Source organism: Poeciliopsis prolifica, unplaced genomic scaffold (genome assembly GCF_027474105.1).
Source record: "Poeciliopsis prolifica strain line A6 unplaced genomic scaffold, Auburn_PproV2 SCAFFOLD059, whole genome shotgun sequence".
NCBI classification, from domain to species: Eukaryota; Metazoa; Chordata; class Actinopteri; order Cyprinodontiformes; family Poeciliidae; genus Poeciliopsis; species Poeciliopsis prolifica.
Genome location: NW_026562434.1, coordinates 2,102,688 through 2,124,335, shown reverse-complemented (window position 1 = coordinate 2,124,335; position 21,648 = coordinate 2,102,688). Strand labels below are relative to the sequence as shown.

The following is a 21,648-nucleotide window of genomic DNA, read 5'->3' as shown; positions in this document are numbered from 1 at the left end:
GTTTATAGTTTCTTTCATTTCTAACAATGTTTCTTTACATCATGAAAGTTTATTATAGACTTTGTAAATAATTAATGTTGTTCTGATCTCTACTAAATCATAACATTTTAAAGTTTGCACTTTCATTTATTTATTTCCTTGTTACTAAATATTAAAATGTTTCCATAATTTAGTGTTAATCTATTTTTGTCACATCAATATTTGTAATTCTCCTTCCATTAAACTGTTGCTGCTCCAAACTGACCAGATCAAAATAATGAATCAGCAAATAAAGTAAATGTTAACAAATTAGATTCATTGCATAAATCATTTATGTAAAGTAATAAAGTTTAGGATCCAGTTCTGACCCTTGTGGTTTTCCACAAGTAACTTTTAGTAAATTATAATTCATATTATTTGTACATTTTGATGTTTTGAGTAACTTTTACCAGGAATGTGAAATGAATCATGATTCAGAAATAAGAGAATAATTATATAAATATATATTGGAGACAGTTTATATGAGCTATAGTAATAATCTGTGGGATTATTACTATATCCCACAGATTATTACTTTCTACTGCAGCTGAAATAATGTTATTTCAGCTGCAGTAGTTTGGTGATATCAGGAACTACTGATTATTTTGTTGGATCTTTCTGATTATCTTCAGTTTGTATTTATAGTCAGTTCAGTTACTGCTGCAGGAATCAGCTGATATTTTTCTCTGGACTTTTTTCTCCTCATGATTCCATCATGAAACATTTTCATCAGAACTTCTCTTTTCCTCATGAAGGTTTTATCAACACGTCTCTAATTTCACTGCAGATTTTCTGCTGCTCTGAAAGAAGAAACTAAAAATCATGTGAGTTGTGATGTCATCAGTCCCACCACATCCCTCACATTTACTTTCAGTTTTAGAGTCAGACTGTTGTTCATATATTCTTCATCAACTCTTTGGATCATTTGATCAAACTGTAAGTTTTCTTGTTTTTCCTATTGAACTTTGATTTTCTTGTTTGTTTTCTCTCATGTTTTTAGAAAACATCCACTTCTGATTTCTGGTCAAAGTTTCATCTCTCTTCCTTTTAAAGTTTAATCTTCAGGATTATTAGATTAGTGATGAACAGCTGATGTTTCTTTGGTTTTTCTCTGAACAAATTATTTCATGTTTCTATTTCCTGGATTCAAACTTTAAGTTGTTTCCCAAAAAAAGATAGAAGAAACCATGATTTATCAGATATCCTGACTTAATTACACCTTGATTTGGTTTCTCAAAAGCAATAACACATCTGTTACATTTATCCAATTATCCACATATGTGACAATTTATCCTCTGCCAATAACCTGGCAGAGGATAAATTGCTGTTCTTAGTTCATCCTGGTTCCCCAAACCCATCAGAAACCAAAGTGTTTATCAGTGATTCACCATCTTGTCTGCATGTTTTGGTCTTTTTTCCCTTCCTGAAATAAAATGCTGCAAATTCATGTTGATATTCAGTCATGTACTATTATTATTTTTAACATTATGATGGTAGAAAATACTATTATCAAGCTTAAAAAGATTTATGTTACAGTTTGTTTCTGAAGACTGATGTTCTAACTTTGTCGAATTACACAGTGAGGTTGTAAAAAACCTCTAGATATGAAAAGCAACATGTTGACAATATAAAAAACAGGACATGTGGTATGAGAGGGAGAAATTATGGAGAAATGAGGTGAGCAACGCAGCAACCTGGTGCGTTGCAGCAACCTGGTGCATTGCAGCAACCTGGTGCGTTGCAGCAACCTGGGTTGCTCTGTGGGGGATGAGGGAGGGGAGCCGGCGACGCCAGCATCTCAGTGGGGAGCCAGACTCAGATGACAATAATTGTTCTCACTATTACACCTCAATGCCAACTCCAGACAGACAAATTTATGATCGGTTCTGCTGAGCTGAGCTTGCAATTTCTCCAAGGTTTATTCCTGAGGTTTCAGGAACTGCAACTGAACTGTTCCTCTCAGTAAGAACCAGTTCTTGTTTGTGGTTCTGCTCACACAGCATGTGAGTCTGAATGTTCACAGCAAGGCATTTCCTTGTATAAGACAGGCAGCCTCTCAATGGGCAGAACAGCTGCCAATGTTTTCTGAATTGTATGATATACCAGATAACTGACAAGCCCAAAAAGCAGAAATCCTGTTATCATACATTTAATTATATAACATCTTAAAATCCTCAACCAACAATATGGACAGACGGAGGGTCTTCCACTTCCCCCAGGGATTCATTATGTATAAATATCCTGTTGGGTAAAAAAGGCTCTCCTTTGCTCATTCTCCTCATCAAACCCAGATCCATTGTTTACAATTTGAAAGATATGAAAGAGAGGATCCAAAAGTGATGGTGCAAAACACAGAGCAAAACGCACAGCAGATGAGGAAGATAATAGGAGAATAAAAGCATAAAAGACAAATAAATAAACACTATCAGGCCCCCACATTATAATATTGACTTTCTGATTTATGAATTTAAAGTTGTTAAATTGAGCAAATGGCTGATTATGATGATTTTTAATAGGAAATTGTTTGAAAATGTACATTTTGAGCAAATTATGCCTTCAATCATTCAATCCACTATTGGTTACTATTGTACCAACAGTTGTTTTGCCTTGAGTTTGATGTTCTTCAATTCCTCATAATCTTCCATCAAAAGATGTTATTTGTTTGGTGTGAGGTTTGGTGAATGGAAATGATCTATTATAGCATCAGTGAGCCTGTGAGCGAACTCATGGTTTCTTTAAGACATTTGTTAACATATAGTCATCTGATTTATTTAGGCCTGGCTCAAACTAAGTGAGTCACAACTCCTTAGTTTGGTTTGTTTTTGTGAAATGGATAAAACTAGAATGAACTGATGGCGTTGTGTCAAGATTGGCTTTATCTCTCATCCTGGATTTCTGAATCAGACTTTTGTAAAAGAGCTCTCCACCATTAAAATCATATGCAACAGTTTCCTGCTGCTTCCTTTCAATATAAAATATTAAAATGTGTTTGATTCAGTCAGAATATTAGCTTTTTAATCCAACTCCTTCACTGAATTGGCAGTTTTGTGCGGGCCTGAATCACTGCCAACAAAAACACACAAAATATGCATCCAGTTTTTCATTTTTCCTTGCTCCCTTTTTTTCCATCATTTTCACTTTGACGCTCCATGGAGCTCCACTCATATCAACGTAGTCCATAAAAATGTTCTAGCTAGTTAGCCATCTGTTGCCAAGTGAATCATGGACGGCTGGAAAGAAGCTTCACCAAGAAGACTCTTGGATACAATATGGACAATCCACTTGAAACTTTGTCATAAAGTTAAATGTACTGGAAAAATGAAGCCAGTCATGGAGCATTTTATGAAATACTTTTATTCAATATTTTACACCCACTATGTCGCTAAAACCATGAGACACAGTGGCGGAGCCAGAGGGGTGGCCGGGGTGGCACTTGCCACCCCCAACAGACCCCTGGCCACCCCTACTGCCACCCACTGGAAATGGTCATTTTAAAATATAACACTTATGAGATCGGCAAAGATTTGCCAGGAAAACTGTAATTTCCGATTGTCCCTGAAGGTAGCTAGATGCCCGACGCTGTTCATTGGTTAAACTGACATGTTGGTTCCTTCTTGATCCAAAACACATCCGCGGCTTTAGAGTTACACCGTCAGGAGTTTTGCAGGTATTTACAACATTTTACCGCTCAGCTGTAACCGCTGTTACCTTCCTAATGAGAGGCGGCACTTGTCATACATTTCTAAAAAGAAAAAAAAATGGTTGTGTACCGCTGCATAGTGCCTCGTTTATTATATTAGCTATGCTAGTGCTGATAGATCGTGTTTTAGACAGATTCTTTTAACATATGTTTTAGTGACATGCTGCCCTGTAACGTTTTCTATCTCCCAGCTCTTGCTTGAAATGTCTGTGGTAAGAATATGTGAAAAACCATTAAGTTTTATAATGACTGAAATGTAAGTAGGCTATGTCATATGAAAGCTTTGAATTATAATCTAACTAGTTATATTAATTAATTTTGAACGAAAGGAAACAAATATTTTTTCCTTTCGTTCCATGGAACGGTCCATTTGTATGTGGACCCCTCTGATAAAGCCTTGCTCACCTTTGGCCACCCTTGAAAAAAAGTCTAGCTCCGCCACTGATGAGACAATGCCTCGGGCAACCTACTAAATAATCCAAATTCCTCTAATTCCCATCAAACGTGATAAAGGCTTGAATCTGACTCTAGTGGACTGATAGTAGAAGTGCAGCAGCTGATGGCAGCTTCCTCTGCCTCTCTGCTGTCTGACTGCATTCACCTGACACTGATATGAAGCAGAGAAGAAGAGCCAATCAGAGGAGGAGCAGCTGATCTTTTTCCAGCACTAATGATGTAAAGGATGATCAGAGTTGATGTGCAGATGAATGATGTGTGTTTCCTCTGCAGGTGAAGCTAGAAAGTGTGTGTGAGCTGATGTGGATTCAGCAGCATGGATCAGTGTGAGGACAGAGAGGAGGGAGTCCCTCCCTCTAAAACCACTCTGTGTGGGGAAGATGAGAGCCAGAGCAAAGGTCAGAGGTGAGGTCACCATCTCTAACTGTCCACAGCCCTTTTCACACAGCGTTCACTATATCAGGCCAGAACAGACGTGGTGATGAAGCTGCTGCTGCTCCTCTTTGCTGATTAAGTTTTAATCATCATGTTTCTGTCAGGATCCATCAGAGACTCAAACCAGAACCAGAACCAAAACCAGAATCAGAACCCAGCTGTGTGTCCTTGAAGAGCAACAGGTCAAAGGTCGAAGCCATTCTATTTAAATATTCTAGAGCCTCATTATCAGAGAGGTGAGCTGTTTCTAACTGCTGTAACTTCTATTTATATCTGTTATTGTGGCCATGTGATGATAAGTTCTGTTTAATGGGAATATTAGACTTTAGATTATTTTCTTTTTATATGTCATACATCAATGACATTGATGTCTCTATGCTTACATGGTCTAATAATCAACTTAGGAACTTTGTATCATGGACTTTATTGGTCTCTATATATGTATATTTTGGGTTTTTTGGTGACTAGATGGGACAATGGCCTCCAGTATAAGAACCAAGAGTTAACAGGTGTTGAACCTTGAAAGGCATACAAGTTATTGACTGCTGTGGCAGAGTCATTGTTAACGCTGTTGCCATGAATACTGGAGTAATTGGGATTTGTTCACAAATTATTCATCTGACTGGAATGAATTTGAACAACAAGAAGATCTCTGGATTGACTTTACATGCAATCAACAGGTAGAAAATTAACCGCTCAGCACGTCTTAACAAAGCCACAATGGATCAACACTTAAGTATTACTTACGACAACCAGTTTCATACTGGCTACCAATGGCTGCAATGAAGTCGAACTGAATTGTTGGTAAATTAATAAAAGATCTTTGGAGTATTAATCAGGTCCGTTTAGATCCACAGTCTCTATCCATAGTTTTTTCAGGTCCATCTAGTTAACATAGGTCTAGAAATCCCATCTGATTTCCAGATGTTTCCCTGATATTAAATAAACAATCATTCATGTAGTGATAATCCTCTCTATAGGCAACCAGAACTGAAACATTACTGCTGATGAATAACAGGAAACAAAATATCCAACCAGAATAAACTCACTTTTCTGCTTTAACCTCTAAATGTAAAATATAAAGAACAAGAAAATCCTCAATCAGGACATAAAACTATTATGCTGACATGACCTTTGAACCTCACATTTAACTGCATTTTATTCTGTTTTGCATCAACTTAATTTTTCCAAATGAAACAGGCACATTTAATTCATCAAATATTATTAAGATACAAACCAAAAGAAAGAAGTGAATTTAATGTCTAGGTTGATATTAATATTGTTGTTTAAATCTGATGAATGATTAATGTTGAAAGAAAAATGTTTACATGGATTTTGTGATTCCGATTTTAACCATCACCCAAAATCTCAGAAACAAATCTTTCTGCTCTTTAAAAAGACGGACATTATGTAGGAGGATCAATGATCAGGAATGTGTTGGAGGATTGGACCGGTTCTGATGGGAATCAATTAGAACATGAAGTTGATGAAGTTCTGTTGTGTCTCAAACCTCTTTATTTTACAAGGAGACAAAATAAAAATGATCTTTAAATCAAACCTCCACAGAAAATTTATAATGGATGTTTTTCTATCAGGATCCATCAGAGATTCAAACCAGAACCAGAACCAGAACCCAGCTGTGTGTCCTTTAAAATTGACGTGTCAATGGATCCTCCCATTCACTTTAAATCTCCTGGATCTCCATCATCAGAGAGGTGAGCTGTATCTAGTTGCTGTAACTATGGAAACTGAACCAGTAAGAACTCAGATGTTTCCAGTTATATTTCCAGAGGTTTGATCCATTATCTACAGAAATCAGCTGCTCTGTTCTCATGAAAACACCTTCACATCTTTATCTCTGGATGTTGATGATGATGTTCTGTTGCTTCCTGGCTCCATGTCAGACTAACAGTGGATCACATTTCCACTGGAAATACCTGGTAAAGCCATTCTGGTCCATCAGGACTTGGTTCCTGTGTGCATTGTGAGAGCAGTTCAGGGAAGGAAAGCTTCATGATGTGGTTGGTGAGATCTGTTAGGATTCAAGTTGGTGTGAGTGCTCCTCCGAATAGACGATCTTCGTGGGAGCGTTCTGGCAGGCTGATGCACCTGAAGCGGATTTCTGAAATCGGCTGCAGGATTCTTAAGAAGCGGTGGATCAGCCATTCATCGCTCGATGGTCCCACTTGTTGATTTTGGATGCACTGCCTGGACCCAGCTAGGAACCACGCCCACCCGAACACTGACACCGATTGCCCACCGGACTGAACGCTCTCGTCTGCCGCGCGAGCCCCGCAACCTTCTCGGAGCCTTTGCACTAACGGATACCTTCTCCTCGGCATTCCTCCATCAGATGAACTGTAAGCCTTTCCCTCCACTTTCCTGTCAAGTTCCTCTCAAGTTCCTCTCACTCCAGCTCCTACTAACCTCTCCCCTCTCCAAGCAGTACCTGAGCCGCCCAGCCGCTCCCGATCCCAGAGGACAACTTAGGCTCAATATATTCAATAATAACTGTAAATAAATCATTGAATCAAAAACCTTCCGGTCTGATGTCTAAACCTGCATGTGGGTAAAGAAACTCAAACCCAACATGACAAGATCTGCTGGAACTCAACCAAACTGAGCTGATGTGGACCATCAGAGGTTCTGCTGGTTCTTAATGGGATCAGCAGGAACATTAAATCTTTACTACTACTTAGATCACCTGGTTCACTGCTCACAACCAGATATCACTTCATGGACCTTTACCTTCTGATTGTCTCTGTGTGGACAGATAAAATGTGAGCTCACTGGATTCCAGGGATCTAATGGATCCATTTTAAAATCCCCACCACAACATCCAGGAGAGGATCCCACATGGACACACCCACATATTTCAGACCTCCTCCATGTCCACATCACCTCATATCTAGTCATCAGAACCTGATGGATGTCCCACACTGTCCTGAAGACCTGTGTGGACAGAGCCTTCACTTCCACTGTCCCCGAGCTCTGGGAAACTGTCTCCACCAGCATCAGATCTACTGACAGTTTGGACTGTTTGAAGTCCAAATTCAAAATCAACCTTTTAAAATGTCTATTGGATGATTCTGGTGTTATTTTACATCATTTTTGTATTGCATCTTATTTTTAATGTCTTTGTATTGTGTTTATGTGACGGTCTATTTTTCTGCTTTAGGGCTTTAATTGTGAAACTTTTGATGATTTAATCTGTTAACTGCTGGATGAATATTTCCTGACTTCCTAATTGTTCCTGGTTCCTCCACAGAGTGGACCAGCAGAGCTCAGAGGTTCCCAGGGGTCCATCTGTCCAGCACCATCAAACACAGCTGGACTCCATATTTATGGTCTGTATATGAACAACAACTTTTCCTTGAGTTCTGTTCAAAGTCACCTTCATGCTGCACTTTGTAGACCAGAGGACTGTCAGTCTGTCCAACATCCATCTGGTGTTTGGCTCCATGATTTCACTCTGATGTTTCCTTAATCTATTATTCTGTTCCAGCTGCTGGAGGAAAACATTGTTACTTTTGTGAAGGAAGAACTGAAGAAGATCCAGAAGGTTCTGAGTCCAGATTATCCAGAACATTCAGAGAGTCAGAGAGATGATGAGGTGTTGGAAGGTGATGATGAAGAGCATAGGAGGAGCAGCAGAGAGGCAGTGATGAAGATCACACTGAACTTCCTGAGGATGATGAAGGAGGAAAAGCTGGCTGACCATCTGCAGACCAGTAAGAGGATTTATAAAGAACTTTGAAATGATAAATAAATTACACATTTGCTTTAGTGATGTAATCAAATTCAAAAGATGATTTTTTTTCATATCTGATTTTCATTATTGTGTTAATTTAGGATATTTTGCTGCAGTTTGTGAACATAAACTTAAATCTGGTCTGAAAAAGAAGTTCCAGTCTGTGTTTGAGGGAATTGCTAAAGCAGGAAGTCCAACCCTTCTGAACCAGATCTACACAGAGCTCTACATCACAGAGGGAGGGACTGGAGAGGTCAATGATGAACATGAGGTCAGACAGATTGAAAGAGCATCCAGGAAACCAGACAGACCAGAAACAACAATCAGACAAGAAGACATCTTTAAAGTCCCACCTGGAAGAGATCAACCAATCAGAACAGTGATGACAAAGGGAGTGGCTGGCATTGGGAAAACAGTCCTAACACAGAAGTTCACTCTGGACTGGGCTGAAGACAAAGCCCACCAGAACATCCAGTTCATATTTCCATTCACCTTCAGAGAGCTGAATGTGCTGAAAGAGAAAAAGTTCAGCTTGGTGGAACTTGTTCATCACTTCTTTAGTGAAACCAAAGAAATCTGCAGCTTTGAACACTTCCAGGTTCTATTCATCTTTGATGGCTTGGATGAGAGTCGACTTCCACTGGACTTCCACAACAAGGAGATCCTGACTGATGCTACAGAGTCCACCTCAGTGGATGTTCTGCTGACAAACCTCATCAGGGGAAACTGCTTCCCTCTGCTCTCCTCTGGATAACCACACGACCTGCAGCAGCCAATCAGATCCCTCCTCAGTGTGTTGGCATGGTGACAGAGGTCAGAGGGTTCAATGACCCTCAGAAGGAGGAGTACTTCAGGAAGAGATTCAGAGATGAGAATCAGGCCAGCAGGATCATCTCCCACATGAAGACATCACAAAGCCTCCACATCATGTGCCACATCCCAGTCTTCTGCTGGATCACTGCTACAGTTCTGGAGGATGTGTTGGAGACCAGAGAGGGAGGAGAGCTGCCCAGAACCCTGACTAAGATGTACATCCACTTCCTGGTGGTTCAGACCAAAGTGAAGAAGGTCAAGTATGATGGAGGAGCTGAAACAGATCCACACTGGAGTCCAGAGAGCAGGAAGATGATTGAGTCTCTGGGAAAACTGGCTTTTGATCAGCTGCAGAAAGGAAACCTGATCTTCTATGAATCAGACCTGACAGAGTGTGGCATCAATATCAGAGCAGCCTCAGTGTACTCAGGAGTGTTCACACAGATCTTTAAAGAGGAGAGAGGTCTGTACCAGGACAAGGTGTTCTGCTTCGTCCATCTGAGTGTTCAGGAGTTTCTGGCTGCTCTTCATGTTCATCTGACCTTCATCAACTCTGGTGTCAATCTGATGAAAGAATCGCAAACATCTAAAAAATCTTCATTATTTAATAAACCTAAACTAAAGTCTCTCCATCAGAGAGCTGTTGACCAGGCCTTACAGAGTCCAAATGGACACCTGGACTTGTTCCTCCGCTTCCTCATGGGCCTTTCACTGCAGACCAATCAGAGACTCCTACAAGATCTGCTGACAAAGACAGAAAGTGGCTCACAGACCAATCAGGAAACAGTTCAGTACATCAAAGAGAAGATTAATGAGAATGTGTCTGCAGAGAAAAGCATCAATCTGTTCCACTGTCTGAATGAACTGAATGATCGTTCTCTAGTGGAGGAGATCCAACAGTCTCTGAGTTCAGGAAGTCTTTCCACAGATAAACTGTCTAATGCTCATTGGTCAGCTCTGGGTTTCATCTTAGTGTCATCAGGAAAAGATCTGGATGTGTTTGACCTGAAGAAATACTCTGCTTCAGAGGAGGTTCTTCTGAGGCTGCTGCCAGTGGTTAAAGCCTCCAACAAAGCTCTGTAAGGACACACATTGTTATTGCAGTTATGTGGATAGAAATCTGCTATTGATGAGGTAAATATTTATGTTACATTTTATTTATCAGTGCATTGTGTCTTAAAAGTGTCTCTGGGAGACAGATTTCCTTGAGCATCTGGACATAATTTTACATATTAAAGTAATAAAAGAACTCTGTTTTATGTTAAAATTGATTCACTTACTTCCTTATGGAATTGTATAATTTTGTCCTTTAAACTGGAGGATTATACCATGAACATCAATAGGTGTAAAATGTAGGGCTGAAACGATTCCGCTAATGATTCGAATATTAAAATTCGTCAAGAAAAATGTACATGCCTCGTATGAAACATATATTTTTTTCCCTGCACCTGGTTCCTGCCAGAACATTATTTGAGTTACACGGAGCTCTGACTTCTCCCTCTGAGTTGTTGATGAAAGTTAAGTGTTAGTGACATAACGTCCAATTTTCAAGTTCGGCTCTTGGGGATTTTATTGATTGATGATCATGCCTGGGGTTTCATCATTTTTGGGGGACTAATGGACATCCTTAAAATGACTTGCAGCAGCCTTTCTCCTCCCGGAGCTGCTGGTTCTGAGTGAATAGTGGGAAGAGCGCTATGTTTATAAAATATTACTACCAGTAATGAATAGTGAAGGTTCAACAGCAAGAGCAGAACCAGTGTCTTTCACCACCAGCTTGAAGACTCGGATTATTTTTCAGGTTATTTGTTTATCTTTCTGACCGTGATGCTGATCCAGGTGATTGTTGGTAGTTGAGCTGCTTTACCTGCTGTCTGGTCGCTCAGGATGTCATTTTGTTTCTGCATTGAGCCTCAATGTAGCTAAACTCCATCAAATGCTTGTTTATTAAATGTCATATTAGATTACTTTTATTGATGGATTTTAACATGCTTCACCTGTGAGGTAATTTCCCGCTGCAATACACAAACTTCCCCATTCACTATCAGAGTGTTATAGTTCCTCATGACAGGATTTGTTGCTGTGCAGTGAGAAGGAAAGATGAGATGAGCTGCACATGCAGGCTGAGAAGTGAGATTAATGTGATCGACAACAGGAGACGGTGATCACTGATCATATACTTTTTCATGGAAATCAACCAATTATGATCGGTGGCCGATCAATCAGCTCACCTCTAATTAATTCATAAATATGTTAGGGGGTCTAAGGATGGAAATGCATGCTCTTATTTTGCAGAAACAACTTTGGGATTAAATGGACTGTACAACTTTGTAAACAGCAGCCCATTAAAACATTAGGATTCTTTCACTTGGTGCTTAATGTACCTAGGAAACCAAACCATCTACTGGTATTTACTGATTATTTATCGGTACATTGTTTCCTAGTCTGCTGCTAGCAGGTGATGAGTAAAGGAGAGACAGACTCTCATATGCAACTATTCATGATGTTACATGTTGAAGCAGCAGAAATTCTCTACCTTCTATGAAAGTGTCACTGAATTAATGCAGATTATTGTAGATTTTAATATTTCTCTTGCCTCCTTGTTGCCTGTAGTTCAGATCTTCAAGTCTTGAGTCCCAACTAAAGAATAAAGAAGTTCAAAATAAAGATATCATAAAGTTTAGAAAAATATGACCTATTCTTCAATCAGTCCAAGAAGAATATTATTGACTGTAAAGTAACACAAACATTTGATGGATTAATAACATATTTTCCTCCCTGTCTCCTCAGACTGAGTGGCTGTAACCTCTCAGAGAGAAGCTGTGAAGCTCTGTCCTCAGTTCTCAGCTCCCAGTCCTCCAGTCTCAGAGAATTGGACCTGAGTAACAACAACCTGCAGGATTCAGGAGTGAAGCTTCTCTCTGCTGGACTGAAGAGTCCAAACTGCAACCTGGAAACTCTCAGGTAAAATGTCCTCAATCCTGGTGAAACCAGATTTCTGTCCATTACCTGCTATAAGATATTATGTAAATTTATTTCAGTATCAGATTATAACATCAGTAGATGTCTGACTGTGATGAGGCTAATCATTCTAAGTCTTGACACATAAACTCAGTTGGTTTCATTTATTCCAGGCTGAAAGAACCAAGAAGAGAGGAATGTAGAAAGATGGAGATCAGGCTTTAACTGTTAGTGTATCGCTGAACACTTGATAGATTGCTAAATACTGCACGACACAAAAAAGCATTATTGCAGATTCTTCCTCCAACCAGTTGTTAGACTTTATCATCCATTTTACAAATGACAAATTTGTACAATTTATCACCTACAGAATAAAATACAGTTTTATTTCTATTTTATGTTATTAACAGGTGAATCTTGATAGGTATTTGTGAATCTAGATAAAAGAACAAACAGACAACGCAAGTGAATTTTATGAAAGCTTTTGCAAAAGGAGACAACCCAGCAAACCGCTGCTTCCAGCCGTTCACTGAGCGCTCTGAAGACCCTTTGTTAGGGCTTTCTCTTTTATTACAAAGTAGAAAAGGAATGTGGAGGGAGGCAGATAGGAGTATCCCGAAGATACAAGTGGCTGCAGCTCCAAAGTCTAACAAGTATGAGAGCTTTTCTCAGGGATGTGAATAATAAATCTATTATAGCTACCAATGTAAGAATGATAACAAAACATAATTATTCTAACATTCCCCCCTGTTTATAATTCTTATGTAATAACTATGCAAAAAATAGTATAAAAATAAAAAGAATGGATTACACATGTTATACAAGAGTTGTAGAATACATAATATATAATATAAGAAGGATAGAAAAAAGAAAATAAAAAAGAAACATTAAAAACCAAATGCATATAATGTTTTGTTAATAATATAATAATGTTGAATGTAAGAATGAGAACACAGAAAAAAACAACCCAAAAACAAACAAACAGCAGAAAATCAAGTGCAGTTATCATCACTAACACTATTTGTTTTCACATTTTCAGTGTAGGAGTCATCAAGCAAATGATTCAATCTGTTTATTAATTTACAAGACATCATCTCATGTACTCATTTTCCAGTCATCTTCTTTCTTCTGGAGCAACATGTAGTCCTCATCTGTGTCAGAGGTTACTCTGACCAACTGATAGCTGAGCAGAGCAGTGTTAAATGTCTTTAACAGCATGCTTTGAAAACATGAAATGATGCAGGTTGTGAACAGACAGAATAGGATCAGTCCAGTCAAGATGGGTGTTCCAATCTTAAACAAAAGCTGCCACCAGAGTCTGTAGGTCAGCCAAGAAAGAAAGTCAAAAGTTTGTGAGCCCTGAGTTGCACTGTCCACATAGTTCTTAAGCTCTTCCAAATCATGCAGGGCATCATGAATAGTTCCACCAGTTCCTCTTTCATCTCATACTGAACCTATGATCTTGCAGACGCCTCTTTGAGAGGTTGTGAGAAAAGCCAACACAACACGGTTTTCAAAAACGTGTAAGCTCCATGTCCACACAGGAAGTACCAGTCAGCCATCACCTATTGACCATAGTCTCCTGGCACTATGGTGCTGCAACAAGCTGTCTCCTGTCGTCCTCTCGTCTGCAGAGTGATGTCGAACGAACCTCCTTTCCTGAAGCAAATCGTGACAGTCTGGATTGTCGTTCCAGATGCTGCAGCCTGAGGTTGGCTCCTGACCTCTGCAGGCGATGCAGTCGATGGATTCCGGTGTTGTTTCGCAGAAGGTGTAAACTGTGTTACACAGGTTCCATGGGAGCATTCCCAGGGTTCTAGTTCCATTGTTGTAAATGCAGTTCCTGAGAGACCCTGGTTTGGCTCCTGCCAAGGAAATGGTCTCTGGTTTTTCATCACAGTCTGTGGAAATGGAAGAACATCAGCAGCAAGTGAACAGTTCATAGCTCCAAAAAGTTCTTTAGCGGCAGCTCCTGGTCGAAGGCCTGAGTTGTGTGTGGCGTAGGGCAGCTGTGCACACACACAGCAGTTCACCTCGTTCACCTCATGAGCAGTCCTGTTCATTAGTTGCCACCACAGGTTAGTGCTGTAGTCATGTGGATGAGACTGGGGGAAGAATGTTTGTGCTTCTCTCCTTATCTTGTGGAGGCTGAGGCAGCTTCCACTCCAGAACAAAAAACATGCTGCAGTCACAGCGCAGCAGAGATTCCACCTGGCCTGTGAGAATCCCATTGCTGCTCAGATTGCAGAGATGTTAGAAGTTACCCAGGACTCTATAGAACAGGGGGTTGATGATTTCTTCACCACCGTTGAGACGAGTGACCCTAAAAAGCCAGTCCCCTGTGAAGGTGGACTCCCACCTGCTCCCACCTAGGCTTCCAACACTCTCTGTAACTTACAGTGACTGAGATGAATCCAGCTGGGTCGTTCAGCAATCTTTACAGCAGTTGGAGTCGTTATCAGCACTTAGAATGGTCCCTCCCACCGCGGGCTGGCCCAGCTCTTCCTCTTTATGACTTTGATGAACACCCAGTCTCCTGGCTTGGTGGGAGTGGTTTCCTGCGGGAGAGGAGAGTCAGAGGGCAGTAAATTTGCATTTGACACCTTCTTCTGTTTCAGAGTCCTGATCATGTAATCTGCCTGTGTTTGCTCCTCATCTGCATGTTGCAAATCTGGAGAAAATATTGGTAATCTGTATGGTCTGCCATGAATTATTTCAAATGGTGTTAATCCTTCTTGTGTGGGTGTAATTCTCATGTACAACTTTACCAAATCTAAACATTTTAACCACGGTGTTCCACACATTTTCTTTAATCTACTTTTCAGTCTAGTTTGTGGAGTTGGAATAATAGTTTACATAGCTTTAGCTACTGTCAAAGCATCTGGATGCTTTGCTAGAACTATTTCAACCCATTTAGAAAAAGCATCAATAATTACCAAACAATATTTGTTTGCATTGTTTGGAATGGATAAGAAGGCTTTGGGAAACTTCCTCTTTTTGGCCTTGTGTTCCCTTGTGGATTGTGTCTAACACAAACTATGCAGAACAAAAATTTTTAGATAAGAATTTAGTCCATATGTTGTTAAATACTGTAGTATTATCCCCACTATTCCCCCTGTTGACACATGGCATCGCCCTTGTGCCACAATTGCGGCTGCTTTAGATAAGACTTTGGGAGAACTGGTTTGTTATTGACTTGAAAAATTTCCTCATCATTCATTTTGCACCCTGCTAGTTTTAGCTAACAGTTATATTGCTTGAAGGATAGCTGTTAGCAAAGAGGCATTTTGTTAAAGATCTTACATATGGATGTTATCAAATTCATCAAGGTGAAGCACTTTTGTTTTACTCCTGACAGAAGGCACAACCCAGAGTTGGCTCTGCTGCAGAACAATGTTATTACCCTTTTACATGAAAATTACCATTCTGAAATTAAGCCAAAATCTCAAATCCTCTAATTCAATATTCCTTTATGAATTTAATGATCATCAATTAATCAACCTTGGATTAAAGGTTTTAAGCGTTATCTAGAAAACATTATGTTAATTCAAAAACATCAATTTGGAGTAACTAGTTAGATAAAATATAACAATTTAATTTAACCTTGCATTTCAGACCAGTTGACAATGTAATTTTTATGATTTAAATAATAATTTGATCAGTTACTCAGTTCTTGAGTGCAATCTGTTTGTTCCCATAATCACACTCATTTCCATCAACGTGATGCGACACAAACAAAAACATGAAAATTAATCAGATTTTTTAGTCACAAATTTATAGTCTGCTTCCATTGTCTTCCTTTGCTCAAATGGTTATACAATTTTCCGAAGCTTCAAGAATTTTCTTTTATTTGTCAACAACATTTCAATGTGTTAATATTTATCTTTAGTTGTCAAAATCTTCTTTTAAGAAATGTATACATTTTAAGAGCTATCTCAGACATGTTGGAAACCAGCCACAACTGAATGTCCTGCTGCTTAAACACTTCACCTATTTCAATAAAATGTAGATTCATAACTGTTCAATTTAACTGCAATTAATATTATTTCATTTATTTCTTATTTATTTATTTTAACATTCAGAGATATTTGATTTTAAATCCACTCTAGCATGTATTATCAAGATAGTCCTAAAAAAAGAAAACGAAAACTTTTGTAAATAATTATTAGCTTAGAATCTTTGATCATTTTTAGCTGGTGTAATTTAGTGGCATAATTTCCATTAGTTCTTTGCTGATCTTTTAGCGATTGCAGTTTTCTCTTCACGGTTTCCCAACCTGTGGCTCATGGACCCTAAGAGGATCCTTAGCAGTGGCCCTGCTGTTCAGGACTCAGAGTTAAAAGGGACAAACTGAGAGAATTTGTCTATCATTGAACAAAAAAGCCGTTAAGACTTTATTTTCTGGATAGATAATATGTGAACAGGGTTATAAAGCAAGCAAGTCTTCATTGCAGTAGCAGTTTATAACAGTTGTGTATGTGTATAAAACATATCTTGGATGAGCTCACTTCTCCGTCCTCCTCCTGCTGCTGGCGTCGCTGCAGCCTGGTCCTCTCCTCCTCTCTCTCTGCAGTTTCCTGTCAGTCCAACTGGTTCTGTATTGGATCTTTGAGTTGCCCAGACTGTCCCTCACTCAATGTCCATGCTGTCCACAAATGAAACAAGGGTCAAACAGTTCAGTTTGTTGTCTCTGAAGCACATTATCCTTCCTTTTCCAGACTGATGTCAGGGAGAAGACCAGCGGAGGTTGTAAGAGTTCAGTTGCATCCAAACACAGGAATGTAGTTTCAGTCCAAATGTCCAGCAGGACTCCATGCAGTAGTTGCTCAATGACAGTTCCTGGTGTCAGAAAATTAGGATCAGCAGATCTCTTCTTTGTCTTCTTTATCACTGTCATTAGCTGGTGAGGGGGGAGGAACATCATCTCGGCCATGGTAAGACAGGTTTGAGTTGAGGTCAGAGGTCAGACGCACCGCAGCGAGGCTCAGACAGAGGAAAAAGAAAGAAGCAAATAGGAGTCAATTAGAGTTTGTCTTTCTTTCAGTTTTTTTTATTTCTAAATATATATCTGTATATATATATATATATATAGAGAGAGAGAGAGAGAGAAAAATAAAAAATTCCCTTCTCACCCGCGGGTGGTTCTTATCCTCTGAGCTCGGGTCCTCTACCAGAGGCCTGGGAGCTTGAGGGTTCTGCGCAGTATCTTGGCTGTGCCAAGGACTGCACATTTCTGGACTGAGATGTCTGATGTTGTTCCTGGGATCTGTTGTAGCCACTGCTCCAGTTTGGGGGTTACTGCCCCGAGGGCCCCGATGACCACAGGCACCACTGTGGTCTTCACCTTCCAGGCCCTCTCCAGTTCTTCCCTGAGGCCCTGTTATTTCTCCAGTTTCTCGTGCTCCTTTTTCCTGATGTTGCAATCACTTGGTATTGCTACATCAACCACAACGGCTTTCCTCTGATTTTTATCCACTACGACAATGTGGTTGGTTCGCCATTACCATTTTGTCTGTCTGGATCTGGAAGTCCCACAGGATCTTAGCTCTGGTGTTCTCTACCACCTTTGGGGGTGTTTCCCACTTTGATCTCGGGGTTTCCAGTCCATATTCTGCACAGATGTTTCTGTACACAATGTCTGCCACTTGGTTATGTCGCTCCATGTACGCTTTCCCTGCCAGTATCTTGCACCCTGCTGTGATGTGCTGGACTGTCTCAGGGGCCTCCTTGCACAACCTACACCTTGGGTCTTGTCTGGTGTGGTAGATGGGCCTCTATTGCTCTGGTGTTTAGGGCCTGTTCCTGGGCAGCCAGGATGAGGGCCTCTGTGCTGTCCTTGAGTCCAGCTTTTTCCAGCCATTGGTAGGATTTACTGATATCAGCCACTTGGGTTATTTGCTGGTGGTACATCCGATGTAGGGGCTTGTCCTCCCATGATGGTATCTCTGGCACCTCAACCTCCGTTCCCTGTTGTCTGAGACATTCACTTAGCACATTGTCTGTTGAGGCTTTGTCCCTGATGTATTTATGGATCTTAGTTGTTTCGTCCTGGACAGTGGTTCTCACACTCACTAGTCCTCTGCCTCCGTCCTTGCGGCTCGTGTACAGTCTCAGGGTGCTGGATTTGGGATGGAACCCTCCATGCATGGTTAGTAGCTTTCTAGTCTTAATATCTGTGGCTTTTATCTCCTCCTTTGGCCAGCTAATTATTCCAGCAGGGTATCTGATTACTGGCAGGGCATAGCTGTTTATCGCACTGATTTTGTTCTTGCCATTGAGCTGGCTTCTCAGGACTTGCCTTATTCGTTGGAGGTATTTAGCTGTGGCTCCTTTCCTTGTGGCCTCATCGAGGTTGCCATTTGCTTGTGGTATACCTAGGTACTTGTAACTGTCCTCTATGTCTGCTATTGTTCCTTGTGGGAGTGAGACTCCTTCTGTGCGGATCACCTTCCCCTCTTTGTGATCAGCCGACCACACTTCTCTAGTCCGAATGACATCCCAATGTCAGTGCTGTAGATCCTGGTGGTGTGGATCAGTGAGTCGATGTCTCGCTCACTCTTGGCATACAGCTTGATGTCATATATATATATCATATATATATACATATATATATATATGTATATATATATATATATATATATATAATATATATATATATAATATATATATATATATATATACATATTATATATATATATATATACATATATATATATATAATATATATATATATATATATATATATATAAAATAAAAATTCCCTTCTCACCCACCGCGGGTGGTTCTTATCCTCTGAGCTCGGGTCCTCTACCAGAGGCCTGGGAGCTTGAGGGTCCTGCGCAGTATCTTGGCTGTGCCAAGGACTGCACATTTCTGGACTGAGATGTCTGATGTCGTTCCTGGGATCTGTTGTAGCCACTGCTCCAGTTTGGGGTTACTGCCCCGAGGGCCCCGATGACCACAGGCACCACTGTGGTCTTCACCTTCCAGGCCCTCTCCAGTTCCTCCCTGAGGCCCTGGTATTTCTCTAGTTTCTCGTGCTCCTTTTTCCTGATGTTGCAATCACTTGGTATTGCTACATCTACCACAACGGCTTTCCTCTGATGTTTATCCACTACGACAATGTCTGGTTGGTTCGCCATTACCATTTTGTCTGTCTGGATCTGGAAGTCCCACAGGATCTTAGCTCTGGCGTTCTCCACCACCTTTGGGGGTGTTTCCCACTTTGATCTTGGGGTTTCCAGTCCATATTCTGCACAGATGTTTCTGTACACTATGCCTGCCACTTGGTTATGTCGCTCCATGTACGCTTTCCCTGCCAGTATCTTGCACCCTGCTGTGATGTGCTGGACTGTCTCAGGGGCCTCCTTGCACAACCTACACCTTGGGTCTTGTCTGGTGTGGTAGATCTGGGCCTCTATTGCTCTGGTGTTTAGGGCCTGTTCCTGGGCTGCCAGGATGAGGGCCTCTGTGCTGTCCTTGAGTCCAGCTTTTTCCAGCCATTGGTAGGATTTACTGATATCAGCCACTTGGGTTATTTGCTGGTGGTACATCCCATGTAGGGGTTTGTCCTCCCATGATGGTATCTCTGGCACCTCAACCTCCGTTCCCTGTTGTCTGAGACATTCACTGAGCACATTGTCTGTTGAGGCTTTGTCCCTGATGTATTTATGGATCTTAGTTGTTTCGTCCTGGACAGTGGTTCTCACACTCACTAGTCCTCTGCCTCCTTCCTTGCGGCGTGTACAGTCTCAAGTTGCTGGATTTGGGATGGAACCCTCCATGCATTGTTAGTAGCTTCTGGTCTTAATATCTGTGGCTTTTATCTCCTCCTTTGGCCAGCTAATTATTCCAGCAGGGTATCTGATTACTGGCAAGGCATAGCTGTTTATCGCACAGATTTTGTTCTTGCCATTGAGCTGGCTTCTCAGGACTTGCCTTATTCGTTGGAGGTATTTAGCTGTGGCTCCTTTCCTTGTGACTCATCGAGGTTGCCATTTGCTTGTGGTATACCTAGGTACTTGTAACTGTCCTCTATGTCTGCTATTGTTTCTTCTGGGAGTGAGACCCCTTCTGTGTGGATGACCTTCCCCCTCTTTGTGACCAGCCGACCACATTTCTCTAGTCCGAATGACATCCCAATGTCAGTGCTGTAGATCCTGGTGGTGTGGATCAGTGAGTCGATGTCTCGCTCACTCTTGGCATACAGCTTGATGTCATGTAGAGAAGGTGACTGATGTTGGCCCCGTTTTTGAGTCGGTATCCGTAGCCAGTCTTGTTGATAATTTGGCTGAGGGGGTTCAGGCCTATGCAGAACAGTAGCGGGGACAGAGCATCTCCTTGGTATATGCCACATTTGATGGACACTTGTGCAAGTGGTTTGCAGTTGGCTTCAAGGGTGGTTTTCCACAGCCTCATCGAGTTTGCAATGAAGGCTCTCAGAGTCCTGTTGATGTTATACATCTCTAAGCATTCAATGATCCAAGTATGCGGCATTGAGTCATAGGCTTTCTTGTAATCAATCCAAGCCATGCACAGGTTGGTGTGTCGGGTTTTGCAGTCTCGGGCAACTGTGCGGTCTACGAGGAGTTGGTGTTTGGCTCCTCTGCTATTTACACCGATACCCTTCTGTGCCGTGCTCATGTGTTTATCCATGTGTTTGCTTATCTTGGCCGCTATGATGCCTGACATGAGCTTCCAGGTTGTGGAGAGGCAGGTTATTGGTCGGTAGTTGGGTGGGACTGGACCCTTTGATGGATCCTTCTGGATTAGGATTGTCCGCCCTTCAGTTAACCATTCAGGGTGAGTCCCACTTTGTAGCAGCTGGTTCATTTGGGCTGCCATTTGCTCATGGAGAGCAGTAGGCATCCAGTAGGCATGGATCATGTCAGGCCCTGGTGCTGTCCAGTTTTCATACCTGAGACTCTTTCTTGGACATCTGTCACAGTGATGGTTACCGGGGCTTGCTCAGGGAGGTTGCTGTGGTCCTCTCGTAGAGAGATCAGCCACTGTGCATTGCTGTTGTGGGACGCCTCCCTTTCCCATATGCCTTTCCAGTATTGTTCCGTCTCCAGCCTTGGTGGGTCTGCTCTGTTGTTATTGTTACCCTGCCATTGAGAGTACACCTTAGCTGGTTGAGTGGAGAAGAGCCGGTTAATCCTTCTGGATTCATTCTCCTTGTGTATCTCTTTAGGCGGCTGGCCAAGGCTTGGAGCCTCTGTTTGGCAGTCTCGAGTGCTTCAGGTATGGGCATCTGCCTGTACTTTCTGGGTACTGGTCTTTCATTGCACCCTTGTGGAGCTCTGACAGTTGGCTCACTTCCCTCCTTGTTACCTTGATTTTAGCCTCTAACCGTCTTTTCCATGGTGGGTATTGGGTCTCATGGTTGTCTTATAGCCAAGTATCTCAAGGATCACTGATGCTGAGTTTTAGATCAGCTCATTGGTTTCTGTTATGGTGTTGGTAGGGATCGTTCTCAATGCTGCATTCACATTCTCAATGAGACTTTCAGATG

The 21,648-nt window shown here is 41.1% G+C and overlaps 1 protein-coding gene across 1 annotated transcript in view; it reads left to right on the top strand.

Moving 5' to 3' along the window:
• Window positions 1-6,785: 6,785 nt before the first annotated feature.
• The window catches only part of LOC129379605 (NACHT, LRR and PYD domains-containing protein 3-like), a 31,192-nt gene continuing 16,329 nt past the window's right edge, over window positions 6,786-21,648 (top strand). The window contains 5 exon segments of the mRNA XM_055060420.1: window positions 6,786-6,947; window positions 8,124-8,340; window positions 8,462-9,076; window positions 9,079-10,252; window positions 11,964-12,137. Coding sequence (XP_054916395.1) covers window positions 6,786-6,947; window positions 8,124-8,340; window positions 8,462-9,076; window positions 9,079-10,252; window positions 11,964-12,137 — 2,342 coding nt within the window.